Source organism: Amphiura filiformis, chromosome 2 (genome assembly GCF_039555335.1).
Source record: "Amphiura filiformis chromosome 2, Afil_fr2py, whole genome shotgun sequence".
NCBI lineage: Eukaryota > Metazoa > Echinodermata > Ophiuroidea > Amphilepidida > Amphiuridae > Amphiura > Amphiura filiformis.
The window spans coordinates 11117305-11138259 of record NC_092629.1 but is presented as its reverse complement, the minus strand read 5'-3'; the positions used below and the strand labels follow the sequence as shown (position 1 = coordinate 11138259).

The 20955-nt window shown below is 37.3% G+C and overlaps 2 protein-coding genes across 2 annotated transcripts; both read right to left on the bottom strand.

Annotated features, from left to right (window-relative positions):
- Nucleotides 1–396: 396 nt before the first annotated feature.
- LOC140138175 (uncharacterized) lies at nt 397–4980 on the bottom strand. Its single transcript, XM_072160104.1, is given in 3 exon segments — nt 397–1885; nt 1887–2385; nt 4830–4980. Coding segments are annotated over 3 exon segments (2139 nt in total).
- LOC140145877 (histone chaperone asf1b-B-like) lies at nt 4653–20943 on the bottom strand. The gene is made up of 4 exons (XM_072167574.1): nt 20696–20943; nt 12367–12482; nt 10426–10602; nt 4653–9888 (listed from the first exon to the last, which is right to left on the bottom strand). The coding sequence occupies exons 1-4, from the start codon at nt 20802–20804 to the stop codon at nt 9673–9675; spliced, it is 618 nt and encodes a 205-aa protein (XP_072023675.1). The 5' UTR covers nt 20805–20943; the 3' UTR covers nt 4653–9672.
- Between the last annotated feature and the right edge of the window lie 12 nt (nt 20944–20955).

Below are 20955 nucleotides of genomic sequence, written 5' to 3'. Positions count from 1 at the left end.
GCTGATAGCCATAAATTCAGATCATTTAACAAGCTATCTATTGCTGATAGCTGATAACAATGTATTCGCATCATTCAACAAGCTATCTACTGCTGATAGCAATAAGTGCACATCATTTATCAAGCTATCTACTGCTGATAGCAATAAGTGCGCATCGTTTATCAAGCTTAGCAATTATGCACATCATTCAACAAGCTATCTACTGCTGATAACAATGTATTCGCATCATTCAACAAGCTATCTACTGCTGATAGCAATAAGTGCACATAGTTGACTAAATTATAATTCTATTCAACTGGACTTACTATTTATGATGGCTACGGTATCACGTCATATCCATGACGCATCATCAGGCCGAGTGATCTTGAATTGGCTCTGTATTCTTGACCTGTGACGTCACGATGGTAGAAGTGACGTCACACGAGAGACGTCGAGGATCTTCCTGATGGTCGGTTCGTAACTCTTGGACAAGTTGTGGCGTAGTCCCCCTCCGCGATTCAAAGTTGGCTCCTCCCTGCGAACATATATCGCTTCTTTCACCCCTCTTTCATACCACCTGTGTTCTTTATCAAGCACAATAACGTCCTTGTCCTCAAAGTTGTGTTTGGCTGCTTTGAGGTGCGTGTATACCGCAGAGTCGTTAAGTCCTGTTGAACTAGGGCGACGATGTTGATACATGCGCTTGTGGAGAGGTTGTTTTGTCTCCCCTATGTAGTAGTTCTCACAGTCCGAATCCTGGCAGTTAATCGCATAAACAATATTGCTTTGTTTGCGTTGCGGGATCTTATCCTTCGGATGGACTAACTTTTGTCTCAGAGTGTTACAGGGTTTTAATGAGACCGGGATCTGGTGCTGTCCGAAGATCCTCTTTAACTTCTCAGAAACATCTGAGACATAAGGGATAGTAATCCCGAACTTGCGGGTGCTCGAAGCGGTGGTGGAAGATTGTTTGGACGATGTTTGGTCCTTTTGCGGTTTCAACGCTTTTTGGAACGTCCAGTCCTTGTACCCACAGGTACCTAAGGCCGACTTCAGATGTTCGCGTTCACCAGCTTTAGCTTCGTCCGTTGACGGGATGGTCTCCGCGCGGTGAAAGAGCGTTTTGATCACACCGAGTTTGTGGATAAGTGGATGATGGGAATCAAACTGTAAGTATTGGTCCGTATGTGTGGCTTTCCTATATACTGATGTTGTGAGAGTGCCGTCTGACTGAATTTTGACCAAACAATCCAAAAAGGGTAACTGGTTATTGTCCGCACCTTCTTGGGTGAACTTGATGTTGCTGTCAACCGAGTTAATGTGGTCAAAAAACGGATCTAGTTCGCTCTTTTTGATCTTAACGAGAGTGTCATCGACATATCGGAACCAATGCGACGGTGAAATACCACTGTAAGAGTCTAGTGCAGTCTGTTCAAAGCGTTCCATGTAAAGGTTCGCGACAATTGGGGAAACGGGGGATCCCATCGCACATCCATGATTTTGTTTGTAAAATTTCCCTTCAAACACGAAATAAGTTGAATTGAGGCACAATTCCAAAAGTGAACAAATTTGGTCCACGTTCAAGTTGGTTCGTTGACCTAGGGTATTATCAGCGTGTAAAGCTTCCTTGACTGCATTTACAGCGCCCTCCGGTGGGACACTAGTGAACAAGGCCGAAACGTCGTATGAGGTGATAGTTTCGTCTGATTCAACCTTAATGTCCTTCAATTTGTCCACAAGATCGGTAGAGTTAACAACATGGTGACAAGATTTGCCAACTAAGGGCCCAATAATACCAGCCAAATGCTTTGCGAGATTATAAGTCACCGATGAAATACAACTGACAATTGGTCTCAAAGGCACATTTTGTTTATGAATTTTTGGTAGGCCGTAGAAACGAGGCAGACTCAGATGGGCTGAGTTTGTAATACAACGCACGATCGATGGCCTCCGATTCTTCCAAAGCTTTGAGAGAATCACTAACTTTCTTCTTGTAACCAGAAGTAGGATCTCTCTTGAGTGGTTGGTAAACTTTGGTATCACTCAAAAGATCGTTAGCTTTGTTTACATAGTCAGATTTGTCAATAACTACTGTGCATCTACCTTTATCAGCCGGTAGTACTAAGATGTCAGAATCTTGATTTAGAGCTACAATCGCCTCCCGCTGTTCCTTGCTGATATTTGAATGGGGAAGCTTAGCATTCACAAGACAAGAATTTACCTTTGTGCGAAGTTCTTCTGCAACACAGCTGTCCAAGTTGTTATTGCGTATTGCCGACTCAGTCGCAGTAATTATTTCCACGTGAGGAAGCTTATCCGGTGTCACCGCGAATAAGTGCACATCATTTATCAAGCTATCTACTGCTGATAGCAATAAGTGCGCATCGTTTATCAAGCTATCTACTGCTGATAGCAATAAATGCACATCATTCAACAAGCTATCTTAAGCTGATAGCAATTATGCACATCATTCAATAAGCTATCTACTGCTGACAGCAAAATATGCACATCATTCAACAAGCTATCTACTGCTGACAGCAATATATGCACATCATTCAATAAGCTAGTCCTGATAGCAATGTATGCACATCATTCAACAAGCTATCTAATGCTGATAGCAATTAATTCATATCATTCAACAAGCTATCTTCTGCTGATAGCAATTATGCACATCATCCAACAAGCTATCTACTGCTGATAGCAATATATGCACATCATTCAACAAGCTATCTACTGCTGACAGATAATCATAAGCACAACATTCAACAAGCTATACTGCTGATAGCAATGTATTTACACCATTCAATAAGCTATCTACTGCTGACAGCAATATATGCACATCATTCAACAAGCTATCTACTCCTGATAGCAATATATGCACATCATTCAATAAGCTATCTACTGCTGATAGCAATTATGCACATCATTCAACAAGCTATCTACTGCTGATAGCAATTAATTCATATCATTCAACAAGCTATCTACTGCTGATAGCAATTATGCACATCATTCAACAAGCTATCTTCTGCTGATAGCAATTAATGCACATCATTCAACAAGCTATCTTCTGCTGATAGCAATATATGCACATCATTCAACAATCTATCTACTGCTGATAGCAATTATGCACATCATTCAACAAGCTACCTATTGCTGATAGCAATAAATGCACATCATTCAACAAGCTATCTACTGCTGATAGCAATTATGCACATCATTCAACAAGCTATCTACTGCTGATAGCAATTAATGCACATCATTCAACAAGCTATCTACTGCTGATAGCAATGTATGCACATCATTCAACAAGCTATCCACTGCTGATAGCAATGTATGCATATCATTCAACAATTTAGCTATCTTCTGCTGATAGCAATTAATGCACATCATTCAACAAGCTATCTTCTGCTGATAGCAATATGTGCACATCATTCAACAATCTATCTACTGCTGATAGCAATTATGCACATCATTCAACAAGCTATCTTCTGCTGATAGCAATTAATGCACATCATTCAACAAGCTATCTACTGCATATAGCAATATATGCACATCATTCAACAATCTATCTACTGCTGATAGCAATTATGCACATCATTCAACAAGCTATCTTCTGCTGATAGCAATTAATGCACATCATTCAACAAGCTATCTACTGCATATAGCAATAAATGCACATCATTCAACAAGCTATCTACTGCTGATAGCAATTATGCACATCATTCAATAAGCTATCTACTCCTGATAGCAATGTATGCACATCATTCAACAAGCTATCTACTGCTGATAGCAATTAATGCACATCATCCAACAAGCTATCTACTGCTGATAGCAATTATGCACATCATCCAACAAGCTATCTACTCCTGATAGCAATGTATGCACATCATTCAACAAGCTATCTGTAGCTAACAGCAATTAATGCACATCATTCAACAAGCTTTCTACTGCTGATAGCAATTTATTCGCATCATTCAACAAACTATACTGCTGATAGCAATTTGTATTTACATCATTCAAGCTATCACTGCTCAAACATAGCAATCATGCACATCATTAAACAAGCTATCTACTGCTGATAGCAATAAGTGCACATCATTTATCAAGCTATCTACTGCTGATAGCAATAAATGCACATCATTCAACAAGCTAACAGGGGTAAACAGACAAACAAAAACATAGGTCAAAATCCTTCAATTTCTGTGAAAATTGAACAAAAAGTACCCAAATCCCTACCTTTTATATCTCCCTGTGTTATAGACCAATTGTATACGTCACATTTAAAATCATTTAAAATGACTTATAAATTGCCTTATGCTATAATGGGGTCTTATACATTTGTATTGTGTGAACTTTGTTTTAAATGCCTTTGGCTTCCAGGTTAGTTTCTCGGAGCTGGTGAGGTGAATCTGGGTGTAACTTGGTAGGGTGGTGGTAAGTGGCTGCCCTAAGACTTGATGCATTTTTTGGCGCAAATTAGGTAACTAATTTGCATATTTAACTTAAAAATTGTTTGTTTTTTTTTTTTGTTTTTTTTGCCATTTCAAGAACTGGTGAGGCGTATAGGGATGTAACTTGATGAGGTTGTGGTAAGCGGCAGTCGTAAGATCCGATGCAATTTTTGTCGCAAGATGTGCAAATTAGCCACCACATTTGCTTATATTTTTATTAATTTTGTCTAATTGCTTTTGGCTAAAATACCCCAAAACCACCTAAATCAATAACATTGCATATATTTTGGCCGCAAAAAATCCTGAAGAATCACACCTCTGATTGATGTACCAAAAGGCCGAAAATGCTAGCTACCCATGTTTGCACTTTGCAGCAAGTCCCCGTAAGGTCGTTTGTACCGAGTACCCTCTCCGGGAACTGTATCAAACCAGGCATCAAACTTGGAAACAATGTCACAATGCAATTGCCGCAGTGCTCTATGGTTGCCAAGAACTTTGTTTTTCTGGATACACACAAAGCTTTCCAGCCAATCTTGGATTGGTCTAGCATATTATGATAACACTAAAGATAGAAAAGCATTAAAGTAATATTAATATTATTAAAATATTGCTCAAAATAAACAAACCTAGACTTTTTTGAGACATAATAATAATTTAATGGCATTCTTACACTGTACAACATCCCAACAAAGTACACATATGCTGTTTCTTTTAAAAGCAGCAATATCTGTTTTTGAAAATTAATGATACATTATTTTGAAATGTACATTACATGTATACATTTAATGTATTGTAAATGGGTATTGTTATATCTCCTATAATCCCAAATTAAAATAGGAAGTGCAATATACTGTATCAATAAACTATTTTCATAATCAAATTACAAAATTACAACTCGTACAAGACAACAACGATCTTGGAGCAGTCAAAAGGCCAACATTGACTGCCCCTAGAAAATAAAATTGTACTACTAAACATTACAAAACTGGGCAATGGGCCCAATGGCCATATAGGAGTGGCTACAAGTTTTATGTCATGGTCGGCTTTGCAAAACCCCAAAGGGTGGTATGGAATGGAGAGGTGTATTTTCGTGTTGTTCATCCCCACCCTGTACCCATGTAGGCACGCCACATCTACAGCATTATCTTGCTTGTCATTCTCTCCAAATGTTACTTTCAGATGGAATGTTTTATTTATCATAATTTTCTTCCCATTGATGTCATATAGCCCTAGTGTGTATGAAAATTACATTCTCAAGCAAGGGGTTTTTCACCAGGGACTCAGTTTGGGAAAAAATAAGTCTTGGTTGTCCTACAAACCCAAGGTGACGATTTACCTTAGCGTTACATATATGGTACAATTTTGAAGTGGTAAATTTTGGGGCATAATCTTTTAATATTTCATATCTTCAATATTCAAATTACTGGTGCATTGTATGTTAATTGAATCACGTAAACATGTACTAGTTCATCTTCAATGAGGAAAGGGGAACTTTGGAGTAATAAAAAGCGACTCCTAGTTCAAACGGCTTAGTATGAGCTACAGCGCTGAAATATAAATGTTTCTTTTCACAAATACTGTACGGCAGTGGTAATTCTGTGCAATTATACTTTCATGATCCAGAAATTAAAAAAAAATCATGTGATGCTAATTGCCAAGTTTGATACATTATAAAGAAACAGCAAGTTTATTTTTGAATTCACATTAGGCTAAAAATGAAGAAAAACAATTCTGACAGCACAAAAATAAATGTCCACATTGCCGTATAGTAAATATGATTTTTTAAAAATTACATAATTCCAATACTTTGGTCAATTCAAAAGAAATATGGCACCATCTACATGTAAATTCCAATAATTCAATTAAATATTTTTGCACAAGTTTAACAAAAGATAGGGCTAGAATACATGTCCTGTGCAAGACATGTCTTTAATCTCTCACACAGGGATGTAGATTTCAAATGTAGTCATCCATTCAGGTAACCCTATTTGAAATCTACACTCCCTGTGTGAGAGATTAAGGTCATATCTCCCACAGGTGGTGTATGTATTTCAACTGGAATAGTCCAATTTTCACAAAATCAACAAACACGACATGTATACATGAGAACTTGACTTCAATGAATTTTCGAATACAAATTCAAAATTTAAAAAAAAAAGTAGGCCTACCATATTTGTTCCATTAATCAAACGCCCATGCCTCTGCTAGCGCCCACCCAGCAACTTTACTAAACTCACACACGATCCTCTATTATTATGTGTAAAAGGATCCAATTAAGCATATCAAACACGAAACCATCTACACATAAAATCCAAATTTTGGGCAATTGGTTTACGTACCGTATACAATTTTGTAATATTAGAAAATAAGCACCCACCAACAATGACTTTGTTAAGCGCACTGGGCGGTTAATGGAACAAATATGGTACATAGTTGCTGTACAGAATAACAGCACTGATGCATACATGTACATTGTACACTGTGTCATGCTACAAAGAATGTTTAGCAAATGAGGTGTCGATGTTTCAAGCTTTCCCATGACATGACTCGCGCTGTACGCAGTACGCACTAATTTGTGGTAAAAAAGTGCTGCTTCACTCTGCATGCAATGGGTTATTTCAGTTGAAATCCATACATGCCCTGTGGCAGACATGACCTTAAATTCCACACAGGGATGTAGATTTAAACATTCAGGTAGCCCCATTTGAAATTCACACTCCCCAGGTGTGAAAGATTAAGGTCATGTCTTCCATTGGATTTCAACTGGATTGACTGGTGTCTCAAACGCAAGCTAGAAACAAAGGTTACAATATAATATAAATATTTACATCTTGTTTGTTTTTGCCATTACACTATATATCAAAATACAAAAGGAACATTACTGCATTGAAATACAACACAAGACTTGACGTTGAGGAGCGCAATCACAATCTTATACGCTCTCCTACACTTCACAAGTAGTGTGAAATGGGCTATTCCATTTAACATCCACACTACCCCTGTGGAAGATTTAGCTGAAGTCTTCCACAGAGGGAGTATGAGTTTTGAATAAAATTGACAACTGGGTAACTTCCATCTGAAATACTCACACCAGTTGTGGAAGATAAAGGTAAAGCCATAATACAGGAAGAGTATGGGTTTCAAAATAATTAACCCTGACCAATTACATTTGCACAACACTCCCTCTGTGGAAGATATTTCCAAAATCTTCCACAGGGGCAGTGTGGATTTTAAATGGAATAGCCCAATGCAGCTCACTTGTCTACTTTACTTTACAATTTCCAGGCTGTCCAAGTTATCTATGCCCGTGTAACGGGGCAGAGATATTGTATTTGTTGTGTTTAGTCTTCGACTTCTCCTTCTCCTTCTTCTCACGCTTCCTTTGCACTCCTCTAGCTCAAGAACTAAAGTAGCCTCGGGGCTCATACTTGGTATAATGATGGCCCATGACCCCTAGAAATTTCCTAGGGTAGCCCCGACCCCAGAGGTCAAAGGTCATGGGCTACAGGGGGCAATATGTGTACATTTTGAAGCACCTCTAGTCCAAGAACTATAGCGCCCTCAGGGTTCATACTTGGTATAATGATGGCCCATGACCCCTAGATATTTCCTAGGGTGGCCCCGACCCCAGAGGTCAAAGGTCATGGGCTACAGGGGGCAATATGTGTAAAATTTGAAGCATCTCTAATCCAAGAACTATAGCACCCTCAGGGTTCATACTTAGTATAATGATGGCCCATGACCCCTAGAAGTAACTTATGGTAGCCACGACCCCAGTGGTCAAAGGTCACAGACTACAGGGGGCAATATGTGTAAATTTTTAAAACTACTTTAACTCAAGAACTATAGCCACCTCAGAGTTCATGCTTGGCATAATGATGGCATGTGACCCTTAGATACTTCCTGCAGTAACATGGACCCCAGAGGTCAAAGGTCATGGGCTACAGTGAGCAATATGTGTAAAATTTCAAACAGCTCTAGCTCAATAACTACAGCGCCCTCATGGTTCATACTTGGTACAATGATGACCCATGACCCTTGACGTATTCTATATTAGCCGCATCCCCAGAGGTCAAAGTCTTAAGGCTTTAAAAAGCAAAATAGGTACGACCTACTAACATAGTGCAGCGCAATAGGTAGTATTTTGTTAGCTACCTGTGTTTGCAATGATAACGGTCTGAATCGTACGTCAAGAAAACTGATCACTTGACAAAAACTCCTTTAAAAGGGAATGTGTAGGCATTTTGATTTTAGTTCCTTGGACCACCTCAAAAGTTTGTCATGATGGGACAAAGGGTGTGATTGGTTAAGGGGTGGGGTATTAGAGAGAGTATGGTCCAGTCTGGTGGTGTTTTAGAGAGAGTGAGGGGCTGATGGGGTATAAGAGAGAGTGACGGCTTGGTAGGGTATGAGCATTACATGTATATCAAATGAAAGCTTAAAACAAGTGCTTTCACATGGTGCTCACCAAGTTTTCGTTTGTGAATAGGGGAAGGGGGTTAGGTGTGGTCACGGGCATAGATATTCGTGTTTGGTAAAACACATTACTGTGGCATCTAGTTTGAAATTGCTGTGCAGAGTTCAGACTTAACACAGGTGGATGGGTCTTTGACAAAGCCCTTGCTGACCATGGCAGACGTGTTTCTGGAATGCCTCTAGCCTGAGAAGATACCATACCCTTCCCAGAATCCTTACATAACACTGCACACATTTCATTACATCAAATGACTCTCCTATTACTTTGTATAGGTTCTCTTTGTTTCCATGTTGGGAATAAGACATGGAAAAACATGGGTTGATAGTCAAGAAATATACATATTGTGCAAGATCTGGATGTGCTCTATTCATTGAGGAACTTTTTGTCACTATCAATGACCAACCCATGTTGCACTAGATAGCAAACCAGTACAGAAAATTGAAATGGGAGAAATGCATTGTGGGAACTGTACACACAATTATCTTCTCTGGCTTCTAGCAAACTGTTAAGAGATTCAACATAACATCACTGTTCTGGCAAAACCTCGTACCTCAAATAGCTGCTATGTGTTAAATATGTACAATACAATACCACATTATTCCATATTTAACATAATATTATACATATTTAACACCTAGCAGCTATTGGAGTTGCGAGGTTTTGCCAGAACAGCCATGATAAGCGTATAAAAACACACATCATACATGAAAAAGTCTGTGTTAGTGTTCCATGTCCACTGAAGCACTGTAATCAGGTATGCTACTATTACTGTCTGCATTTAAACCATGTGAGGGCTGCTAAACCCTCAACTTTTCCTAACACTGGATTGGCCATCATGCCTGCGGCCATGTTGCCGTGTTGTTGTGACTGGTTCGGGATGTCGCTAGGGGGCGGTTTGTTTTCGTTATTTTCACTGTTCTCTTCCCAGTCGATGTTAAATCTTGTGACTCGTGGATTGGATGCCAGAATGTTCCTTGTGACCTGCAGATACAACAAGACAAAGAAAAATGTGTTCATAAGACAAAGAAAAATGTGCATGTTCATGATAGATCAATTCATAGAACATAGTGTTGGTAGCTTTATTTAAACAGGCATGAGAATGGCTTTTTTGAAAACTGCCCAAAACAGGCTGAAAACAAAATGTAAATTTGGACAACAAAACTGCCTGAATTCAGGCAAAAGAGTGAAAATTCTCTTGCCTGTTTATGATTAGGCCTATAAAAAAATTGTTTGATTGTTGTAACATAAAAAAAATTAGGATAAGTCGGTCAGCAATTTTTTTTTTTTAATTTTTTTTACACACATTTTAAGCTGTAAATCGTGAATGACAAAGGCTTTGGAACTTTTTTTTTTATAAATTTTTTTCTTCTTTTTTTCGGGCTTATTTTTAGGGTCGGTCGGGTTGGGCCAATCAAACAATTTTTTAGGCCTTATTTTTTTAAAATTTGGTCCAAACACCAAATACTTTTGTGAGTATAATCTCTTTGGATTGTTCCCTATTGTCTGCATGAAACCTACCTGATCCCACTGTGGCTGCATTGGAGGAGTTTCTTTCATTTCTGGATCTAAATATTCATTGTTGACGTAATACCCGACTCTTACAAATTCCTGGTTCCTGAACGAGCATGTGATGAGCACAACTGTGACACCAAGAGCATCTCCCGCTGGTATAGTTGTTGGATCGGGCGGATCCGCCTGGATGAGAACAAAAAAGTTCAACATAACAGTTTCAACGTGAGGACTTCAAATTTATCTAAAATTATTTATATATAGTTATGGTTCATTTGTCTAGAAAAAAATAGGGACGGCGGTCCCAGATAGGTCGTTCGAAGATGAGACTTGTTTAGTTGAAATATATGTAGGATTTAAACTGTTCAAATGAGACCAAATTTTACCCAAGTCATACACAATGCAATTTTACAAGTCGACCTCAAATGACCTTTGACCTCTGTATATGACCTTAAAGATGAAGGATTCCATAGTGTACCTATGACTTAAAGTTTGGTTGCAATAGGATTTGAACTGTTCATGAGACCAAATTTTAACCAAAATTGTTGACGAGCTTACGGATACATGTAGCTACAATCTTGGGTCTAAAAATTCCTACAATGTCAATGACAAAAAATCTGAGAAACCCCAATGAATATATTAATTTATAAAAAACTAATTTCATGATTTTCTATGAAAATAATTTTGAAAAAAAAAAAAAAAAAAAATAGAATGAACGAAAAATGTCTGGTTCAAAGGCTTTCGACAGTCGAAGATGAAGACAATCAACGATTTTTTATTTTTGGCCTTTATTTTGAAGCCTGAAAACCAACTGTGTTCACTGGCTACAAATAAGTATGGTTGTGTGCCATGAATTGGGGGCCAAATGCGTTACATACTAAAAAATTCAACAATTTACATGTTTTTGTACTTAAAAACTGATCTAATTCATATTCTGTTCATCAAAACCCTATAAAATTATATATCACTGTAAAGCTTAGAGTACCAGGAATACACACATACAAACATTTGGTCAATATACAGGGTGCCACAAATGTCATATAGGGTGGAGAAGTTAAATTTTGGTTCAAAAAGTATACAATTTTGTTCCTCTCTTATTTACTAACATAAACACCTGGTCTGTTAAAACCTTTTTAGATGTGCTAATAACATTTTAAACTTTTAAAAAAAGCAAACTTGTAATGATGAGTTATGTTGCCTAACTGAGATACAGGGTGTTCAAAAGTCGTACAAAATTTTTATGATTTTTATTATATTTTCAATCAAAACTTTTTTCCTTCATGCCCTACACAAAAACCAATGGCATATTTGAATTCCTCATCATATTTCCTTCTAAGAAATGATAACTTTTACAGAAGTAGGGTAACTTATTCAAGAAATATGACATTCAGAACATTTCGGAGCATAAATGCATGCTTAGTACAGTAACATATAGGAAAAGCCTAGGATCCATGACACAGAATGCAGCATATTTACAACAAATTAAACTAGCTTAAAGTAAAATTGGTCACATTACCTACTAGACATAAATACCAAAACAATGGTACATAATCCATCTCAATACCTTGCTGGGTTATGAAGTTACAGTAAAAAATATATTTGAGAGTCACCAAAAACAATATTCCTATACTTTAACACATGCCTCATCCGTAGGCTCCTCATCCGTAGGCTCCACCACCCCTGACTTAACATCCTTTGATTGGCAATATCTCACAAAGTAAAAATAGTATGAAAGTTTTACTTTCCACAATTTTAGCTAGATAAATTAGCAAGAAAATAAGACCAAAACCACTTCAGTACCCCAATCCATTCTTGAGATCTGTGACAAATTGTTTGGGAAAAAAAAAAAAAAATGTAACACCGCCACCTTTTCCTATACCCCAATTCATAGCGCATGACCGTATACAATTCAAGCTAAATATTTTCTACCAACATGTACATGTATCTTACCTGAAATACAAACATGTGTGTCCCTGCTGACACCGGCCCTACAAGTACAGAGTCTAACGTTTGGTCAAAATCTTCACTCTCAGCTGAACCAACATAGATAATCTTCCATTCTAAATCTAAAGTGTAAAAAAAACAAAAGTAGAGAGTATCAATATCAGGGTTTCAACTTTCAAATCTAAAATTTTCATTTTTATTACCGGTACTTGATTTTGTAAATTGTAGCTCGTCTTTTGTAATATCCACCATGTCCTAACGACGGTATTTGCCTCCTTCATATCAAACGAAAAGGCTAAAGCTGACACAAAAATAATTATTATTATTTGCTCATTTATATAGCGCCTCTTCAATAGATCGAGGCGCTTTACAAGATAATAATACTAAAATACACAATTTAAAAACACGAAAGAATGTACTGAATAACATAAAATAGGCCTACAATGCAAAAATGATATAGTAAAATTACACATAAATAAAAGCATCAATTCAATATTACCGAAACAAGCATAAATTACAATCATTATTACACCAAAGCAACAATATATTTAAAAACATTATATCAATTTATATATATGCAAAGAAAGCTACTCTTTGGGGAAAAGATGAGTTTTTGAATACTTTTACGCTGGGAGCTTGATGGATCTTAATGGGAAGCTGATTCCAAAGCTTGGGTCCAAGAACACAGAAAGCGCTATCGCTAATGACGCGTTTAGTAGATGGAACTTCAAGGCGCAAAGTATCTTTAGATGATCGAAGGCCAGCTTGACCAGGCTTATAACTACGAAGAAGGTCTTGGAGATACATAGGTGCTAATTGATACACACAGTTGTACACATGCAGTAGGAGCTTGAAGTCTATTCTCTGCTGGACTGGCAACCAGTGAAGTTCGCGCAATAACGGCGAAGTGCTCCTGCGCCTTTCAACACGGTAAATCAAGCGTGCCTAAGGGTGTGAGTGAGTCCGGGGAATTTTTTTTTTTTTTTAATTTTTTTTTTTCAAAGTTTTTTTTTTCGGTTTTGTAGTGTCTCTGGACCTAAACCTAAATGCTAGGATCATTCATGGTTGACCTAAAAAAAAAAATTGAATTTTGCACATTGTTTTGTGTTTTTAATATGAAAATTGATACATAGTTTTCATGTCATACTCTATTAATGATATCAAAATGCATTGAATTTGAATGCATTTTGATATCATTAATAGAGTATGACATGAAAACGTCTGGAAGTGTCTGGAGCTTTCCAAGTTTATAGGAAATTTGTTTAGAGCATTTTATACAATATAATGTAAGGAGAGAATGGTTGGTTAACTAAGGGGAGCTAAAAATCACTCTCCTATATCAGATTTAAGGAGAGCAGTAGAGAGTGATTGCTCTCGCTCTCCTCAAAAAAAAAATTAAAAGAAAAAAATATTTAATTAAATAAAACAATGGAGAAAAAAGTTCCAAGGCCTTTTTCAAATACAATTTACAGCTTTAGTTAGAAAAGAAATCCCTACCACCTGTAAACCATGCAGAGATGCCACTTGCTTGTTGAAAAAAAATCAGGAAGTTGCAAAGGCAGCGTGGCCACTCATTCATTGCCAAAAAAATCCTGAATTTATAAATATAGCAAAAATCAGTAATTCCTGATAAATCAGGAAAGTTCATGTTACGCCAATCAAAGAATTTTTTACGGCTAATTTTAGCCTAGGCAAAAAATTTAATAGACCCCTTCTTTCCTCCAATTCTTCTCGTCCCCATTTCAATAACATGTAGGTGTCGGAGGGAACCCCCTCCCCGCTACTGGTCAGAGTGGAGAAGCTTAGGATTAGGAATTCAGGCTCAGCTAAATCTGTTGCAAGGTTCCTAATTTAATTCATTTTAGTTTTAATGCATTAACCATCGGTAGGAACAGGCACATCTGAGCGAGGGCGCTATTTATTTTACTTGATAAAAAAGCCCTATGTAAATCTGTACCATTTTGTGCCACTGAAAACACCATTTTTGGAGGAAATGATGACTAAAACCAAAATTAATCTTTTTCAGTTGCTCTAGTTTGCATTGACAACAGATTCAATGCTTTAGGAACCAGAATGCAACATTGACTTCACTTTTTTGTGAGATATGCCTTGGTGTAAATCACTGTTTTGGTCAAAAAAAGGGGTCAGAAAGGGGCATTTTTGGGAAAAAATTCTATTTTGACCCAAAATTCATCTTCTGACAAAAGGGAAACATGGTTTGACAAAAACTTTCATCCTTTTCACATATAGTTTACTTATTTGCTGGGAGAAAGCACTTTTTTGTTATCGCTTGGGAAAAATCATTGTTTTTGCCTAAAATGGGCTCAAAATGGCAAAATTTGACCAAAATTAGCATTTTCACCACCTTAAAATTTGAATTTTCATACAAAATTTCAGAATCAGATGTGTTGAAAATGATAATATGGTCGCATGTCACAAATAGGTCACCCAAAAATGGAGGGGCCGTAACATGAAAACGCTTTCTTCGCACTTCAAGCTTGGTTTATTCTAAAAAGTATAATACCTATTGTAGAAAGTTTGGTGTCATTTTGTAGATAATTATGTTCTTTATCAAATACAAAAAAAACCCAAGTCAATTGGACAACTACTTTGAGAGTTATACTGCAATATGTAACATGTGTCAATGGAGGGGCCGGGGCGGGTGAGTAAATGTCGAACCACTGGATACAATGACAACGTATGGAGAAATTTATTTTTGTAAACAATTTCAGGTCATTATCAAATTGATATTTTGTACAATTTGTACAGCTATCTAATCTACCCTATCACGAACAAAGCGTACCTGTCGTCCTCAATGTCACGTAAACACTGGTCATCGCCACTATATTGATGAACAAAATTGATAAAAATTTTTCAGCAGAATCATTGCCTCACCATGCTATCTCGACTACGACAAAAGAAATTGAAATTTAACCTATGACCAGGTTTGACCTTTGACCAGGCTTGACGTTGTCGGATCGATTTTGATTTGCATATATTTGCGTGTGTATTGATTTTGGTGACAACGATTGTAGAATGTTACCAAAACAGGTTGTGTGGCAACACCTTAATAGTTTTTGTTGTCCAGTCGTTTTATTGCAGTCGACATTCTCGATTGCAGACAATAGGCTACATTTATGACTTCTTGTGATTAACAAAATGTTATCCTGTTTTGATTGGAAAAATAGAGAAAGAAAAAAAGAAAGAAAGAAAGAAAGAAGAAAGAAAGAAAGAAGGAAGAAGGAAGAAAGAAAGAAAGAAAGAAAGAAAGAAAGAAAGAAAGAAAGACAGAAAGAAGGAGGAAAGAAGGAAGAAGGAAGAAAGAAAGAAAGAAAGAAAAAAAGAAAGAGGAAAGAAGGAAGAAAGAAGGAAAGAAGGAAAGAAGGAAAGAAAGAAAGAAAGAAAGAAAGAAGGAAGGAAGGAAGGAAGGAAGGAAGGAAGGAAGGAAGGAAGGAAGGAAGGAAAGAAAGAAAGAAAGAAAGAAGGAAAGAAAGAAAGAGGAAAGAAGGAAGAAAGAAGGAAAGAAGGAAGAAAGAAAGAAAAAAGAAAGGAAGGAAGAAAGAAAGAAAGAAAGAAAGAAAGAAAGAAAGAAAGAAAGAAAGAAAGAAAGAAAGAAAAAAAGAAAGAAAGAAAGAAAGAAAGAAAGAAAGAAAGAAAGAAAAGAAAAGAAAAGAAAGATTTGTTCTGATAGAAGCCAAACATAGCCTATTTCACCCTTTTTTTATTTTGCCATTAAACTTTGGTACCATAAAAAGGCCTAAGCAAGTATTTTGCTTGAAAAAGTATACCCTTTTTCCTGATTTTTGGCGTTTTTGACACCCTAAACAGGTACAGCGCTGTACTTGCCCAATGCTGAAAAACAACCCTTTTTACTTGTTTTTTTACATGAGCATGGTGTCCACCTTGAAATACAAGTGCCCCCCCAGCCTGAACAATATATATTTTTGGCTCCCAAATTTGGACGTTTGTTGACGAAAAAGACGTTTTGCACTAGCTGCCTACGCTTACAAATGGGATATTTGGTTCACTTTGTCGGCATTTTGGGATGTTTGTCCCCTCCACTAGTTTCGGGCCTGGCTGACACATTTTCCACACTGCGACGGCGTGAAATAACTTTAAGCGACTGCTGCGTGTTAAGCGACTGGCAAAAGAAACAATAACATTAGGACTAGTGCGCCCAAATAACGTCCCGATTTTGGCTGATACCTTTAGACTGGCCTCTCGTGAGAAATATACGATTTGTTATTGAAGCCATGAGAGGAATGGCACTGGTGATGCCACATTGATGTGGATACACTTATTTTGTATATGAAAATGTAATGAACATTCACAATCTAAAAGCGTGTCACTTTTTGGTGCGGGGCACTTGACTTTCGAAGTGACAGGGATATGCGGACAGCAGTTCGAAACTAGGGTCTTCGATGAAAGCCAAGACCCGGAAAGGGGGTGTTCAGTGAAACTGGGAAAAATTGGACCCAAAATGGATTATTCAATAAGACTGGGAACATTTTGGATCGAGACAAAATAGTCTAGGCCTACTGAAAAAACTGATATCATTCAGTGAGAGATTATCAGAATGTTCCCACAAATTTGTGAAAAAGGGGACTTCAAGAAAACAAACAATTAGGCCGGGTGAGAGGGTCGAGGGGAGTTCAAATGGGGGTCAATGTGGCGCACATCCCGTTACCATTTTGAGTCAGAACCCCCGTGGGTGGGATTATACACTGGTTGGGTGTGTATGCAGGGGGGTCAAACTGCAGCATAAACAATTTGTGGCAACCCAAAGTGCAGGTGCATAATTTGCACTATTTGGGCTAAAAATGAGGTCAACTTGGACAGACACCCATTAGGCCTACCAGACCTCAACATTGGGGGGGTGAATGTATCAACCATCCCCCCTGGGATTCCCCCTTGTTGTTCCGCATTACTCCATTGAAAATTCAACATCCCCCCTCCTGTTTCTACCAAAAATTCACCCCTCAAAGCCCACACAAAATTTAGGGTTCCCCCCCCTCAATGGCGGCACCACCAATTTTTTAGGGGGGGGGGGCATTGAGTAGAAAAAAAAAAATTTCAGGGGCGGGGGAAAACAAAAAAAAAAATGTTACGGACAATTTTTTGCAATTTGTAGTTTTACTGGGGGGTTCTGACTGGGAGACCCCCCCACCGTGGGCGTAAATAACGATCGCTCCTTATTGTTTCCATAAATCGGTGGTAGGCCTATAGAGGCCTTCCATGTGACGTATCATCCCGTAAATATGGCGGAGTACTCAAATGCATTCAACAAAAGCATGATTGCAATCTACCGTGACAGTTCGTCTCACACATATAAACCCTGCACTACGATCAAATAGGTTGATGACAACATTTGATTGAATGGACTGCACTCCGCCATAACTACGGTGAAGGACACCGCTTCAAATCCTTTGTTTGGAGCCAATCGATAAGCGAATGCAAGGCCTCTATATCATCTCTTATTGAACTGCGACATTTAACCTGGCTAGTGTCATCCTGCTGGTCAGGTCATACTTCTCTATAAATTTTGAGCGACTGCTGACTTGGCAACACTGAAATCTATATTAAAATATTAATTATCTATTTTTCATATCGCCAGCGATCACAAATCGCACATAAGCGTCTACAAGTATTTAATAAATCGATGGCGTTGATCTATTAATATTCATAAGCTATTTGCATATTTTGTTTATCTGGCAACTTATTAGATACCGACCATAATGCCTTGCACCATTTCCGGCACACTTTGACAGTTCATGGAGGAAAAGCGGAAAAGTGAAATCACATTTTGCATCAAACAACAACAAGAGTTATTTATTCTAAAGGATCGGTAATGATTAAAAGCTGGTCTGCAGTATTTGAAGTGCATATTGAAGTTTGTGACTTCGTATATTTAATGAAATTGATATTATAGGAAGCTTAAATTGGCAGGCTCTCGTGCAATATCTCTATATCTTACGCGTATATGTGGACGTTCAGGGTAAGTCATACTGAAGTATGACTTACCCACACAGGGTATAGCGGGTGAGCCCCATAGGATTGTACACAAAATTGTGAAAATATGGCAAACTTCAAACCTTTGTATCTTAAAAAGTACAACTAGCATGGACCACAAATTGCACATACATGTAATCCTGGACTAGATCTACCTCATAATACATGTAGATCAACTGTAACAAAAGATGTAACTAATTAATTGCTTAATTAAATGCTAATTAAGACAGTTTTCCCTATATGTTACTGTACAAAGTGTACACGTAATGCTCCGACATTTCTAAATGGCCTATCTCTTGCCCGAGACACCCTGCTTATTCAAAAGTACACATATTTTTAAGGAAATTTGATGAGGAATTCAATTGTGCCATTATTAGTTTTAGTGCCAGACATGGAGGAAAAAAGTTTTAATTGATAATGTCATACAAATTCTAAAATTATTTTACAATTTTGACCACCCTGTATGTTTAACGCAAGAGATACCAAAGTTTTTCTTCCTAATTTGTTTGAAGGGCCCATGTAATGTCTTTCTGAATCCATATTTATTTTGAGCTACATAGCTTTCAGAAAAAGAAAATACATGTATGTGGTTTACCATGACAAGAAAGATGCTAATTTTGTTGATCTTCCACCCTGTATATTTCTTACCCACCCTGTATTATGATGTTATACTTTGTTGATTTGGCATCCTTGTAACATAAGCTTTCCAGAAATATACTTATAACGGTCTAAAATGTATTCATTAAAAATAAAAAGTTGTGTTGAAGTGAATCAAAATTGGTGATATTTTTATCATTTAACATTATGTTACACAAAAGATGACCAATTCATGACATGTGACCATATACATTTTGTACATAAATAATATTCAACAAAAATTTGATTTAATTACATTGTACAATGAAAACAAAAAATTGACAGGGGGGCACAAAAATTATCAAGTCCCCCCATGCACTCCTATGGTAAGTCTTATCAGAGAATATATGGCCTAATGTTCCAACAGTAATTTCATCATAACTTCAGTCAAGGCATTAGCCAGGATTTGAAAGTAGGGTGTCCAAAGTACAAAAAGTAAAGCGAAGTGAGCGAAGCGAACGTAGCGGCCACCGGCGGGGGGTCCAGGGGGCAGCTTTAGGCCCCCTGGCGGTGGATCAGGGGGCAGCGCCCCCGAAAGCTCCTGGATTTGAGCAATTTGAAGGGCCCAGGAGAGGCTTTTTAGACATAAAAATCCAACTATTTGTATTAAAGCAATTTGCATCAATACCATTCAAAACTTACTTTTCTTGACTTACTAAGGTAGGGACTGGTTCCTGGGAATTGAGTCCCGCCATGCCCGGATACCGAAATTTCAATAAAAAAAAAAAAAAAAAAAAAAAAAATTGCATGATGTTTTGTGTTTTTAATATGAAAATTGATAATTTGTATTCATGTCATACTCTATTAATGATATCAAAATGCATTGAATTTGAATGCATTTTGATATCATTGATAGATATGACATGAATAAACTATCAATTTTCATATTAAAAACACAAAACATCATGCAAATATTTTTTTTTTTTTTTTTAAAATTTTTTTTTTTTTTTTTTTTTTTGTTTTTTTTTTTTTTTTTTCTGTTTTTTTTTTTTTTTTTTTTTTTTTTTTTTTTTGCAATTCGTAGGCCGTCCTAGGCCGTCCATTTTCGTGACAGGGCGTCCAAATGACGGCCGGACAGGTCTCTAGCTAAAGCCTTGACTTCAGTGCACTTTCATGACTTTAGCAATAAGCCAATACAGTAGAAGATTGGTTTTGGTGTCAAATTGTTTCCGAGAAGTTCCCTCATCCAATAAACAACAATTCATGTTCATAGAATTAATTTGAAATATTTATACCTGTCCCTACCATCGGCATCGCTCAGCGCCTTTCGGCATGAATCAGACTCAGTCAGAGAATTGATTCTCGCAAAGAGATTTGCGTGAACAGTCATTGGTGAATCAATGTTGATTCCCGTAAACGTTTGTAGTTTACACAGAAGTTGATTTACGAAAATCAAATGATTCCCACAAATTTATTCTGCAAGAATCAAGATTGATTCTCACTGTCTGTGAAACGAAATTCTGACCCCGAACGCGTATATCAGGTCAAGAGTGCTCAAGCGTGTGCAGCCATAGGACATGTAGGACCTTCCTTGATGGACAATAATACGCGTTGGACGGCCGGCAGAACGCTTAATTTGGCGGCCTGTTTTTGCGCTTAATTTGTAAAACAAATTCTGAAAGAAATAAAAAAAGCAGTGAGTACATGATGAGTGTATAATGTGCATTGCAGTTTGAGAGTTTGCACTTACCTTCTGTCAAGTCTGAATCACACTGGAAAGTAATCTCGAATTGAAAAGGGTTTAAAAATTGAGCTGGATTGTCTAGAACTTTAACATTAGAAATATGAACTTTTGCCATATTTTAATAAATATACTAATCTTTAATATAGCAATAAAATAACACGATTCCACAACACTAAGAGTCTTTTTGAGCTAAAAACAATGTAAGCACATCTTCTCCTGTGTTTTGCTTGTGTTTGAATGGGAATGAAATGGCGCAAAAACAGGCC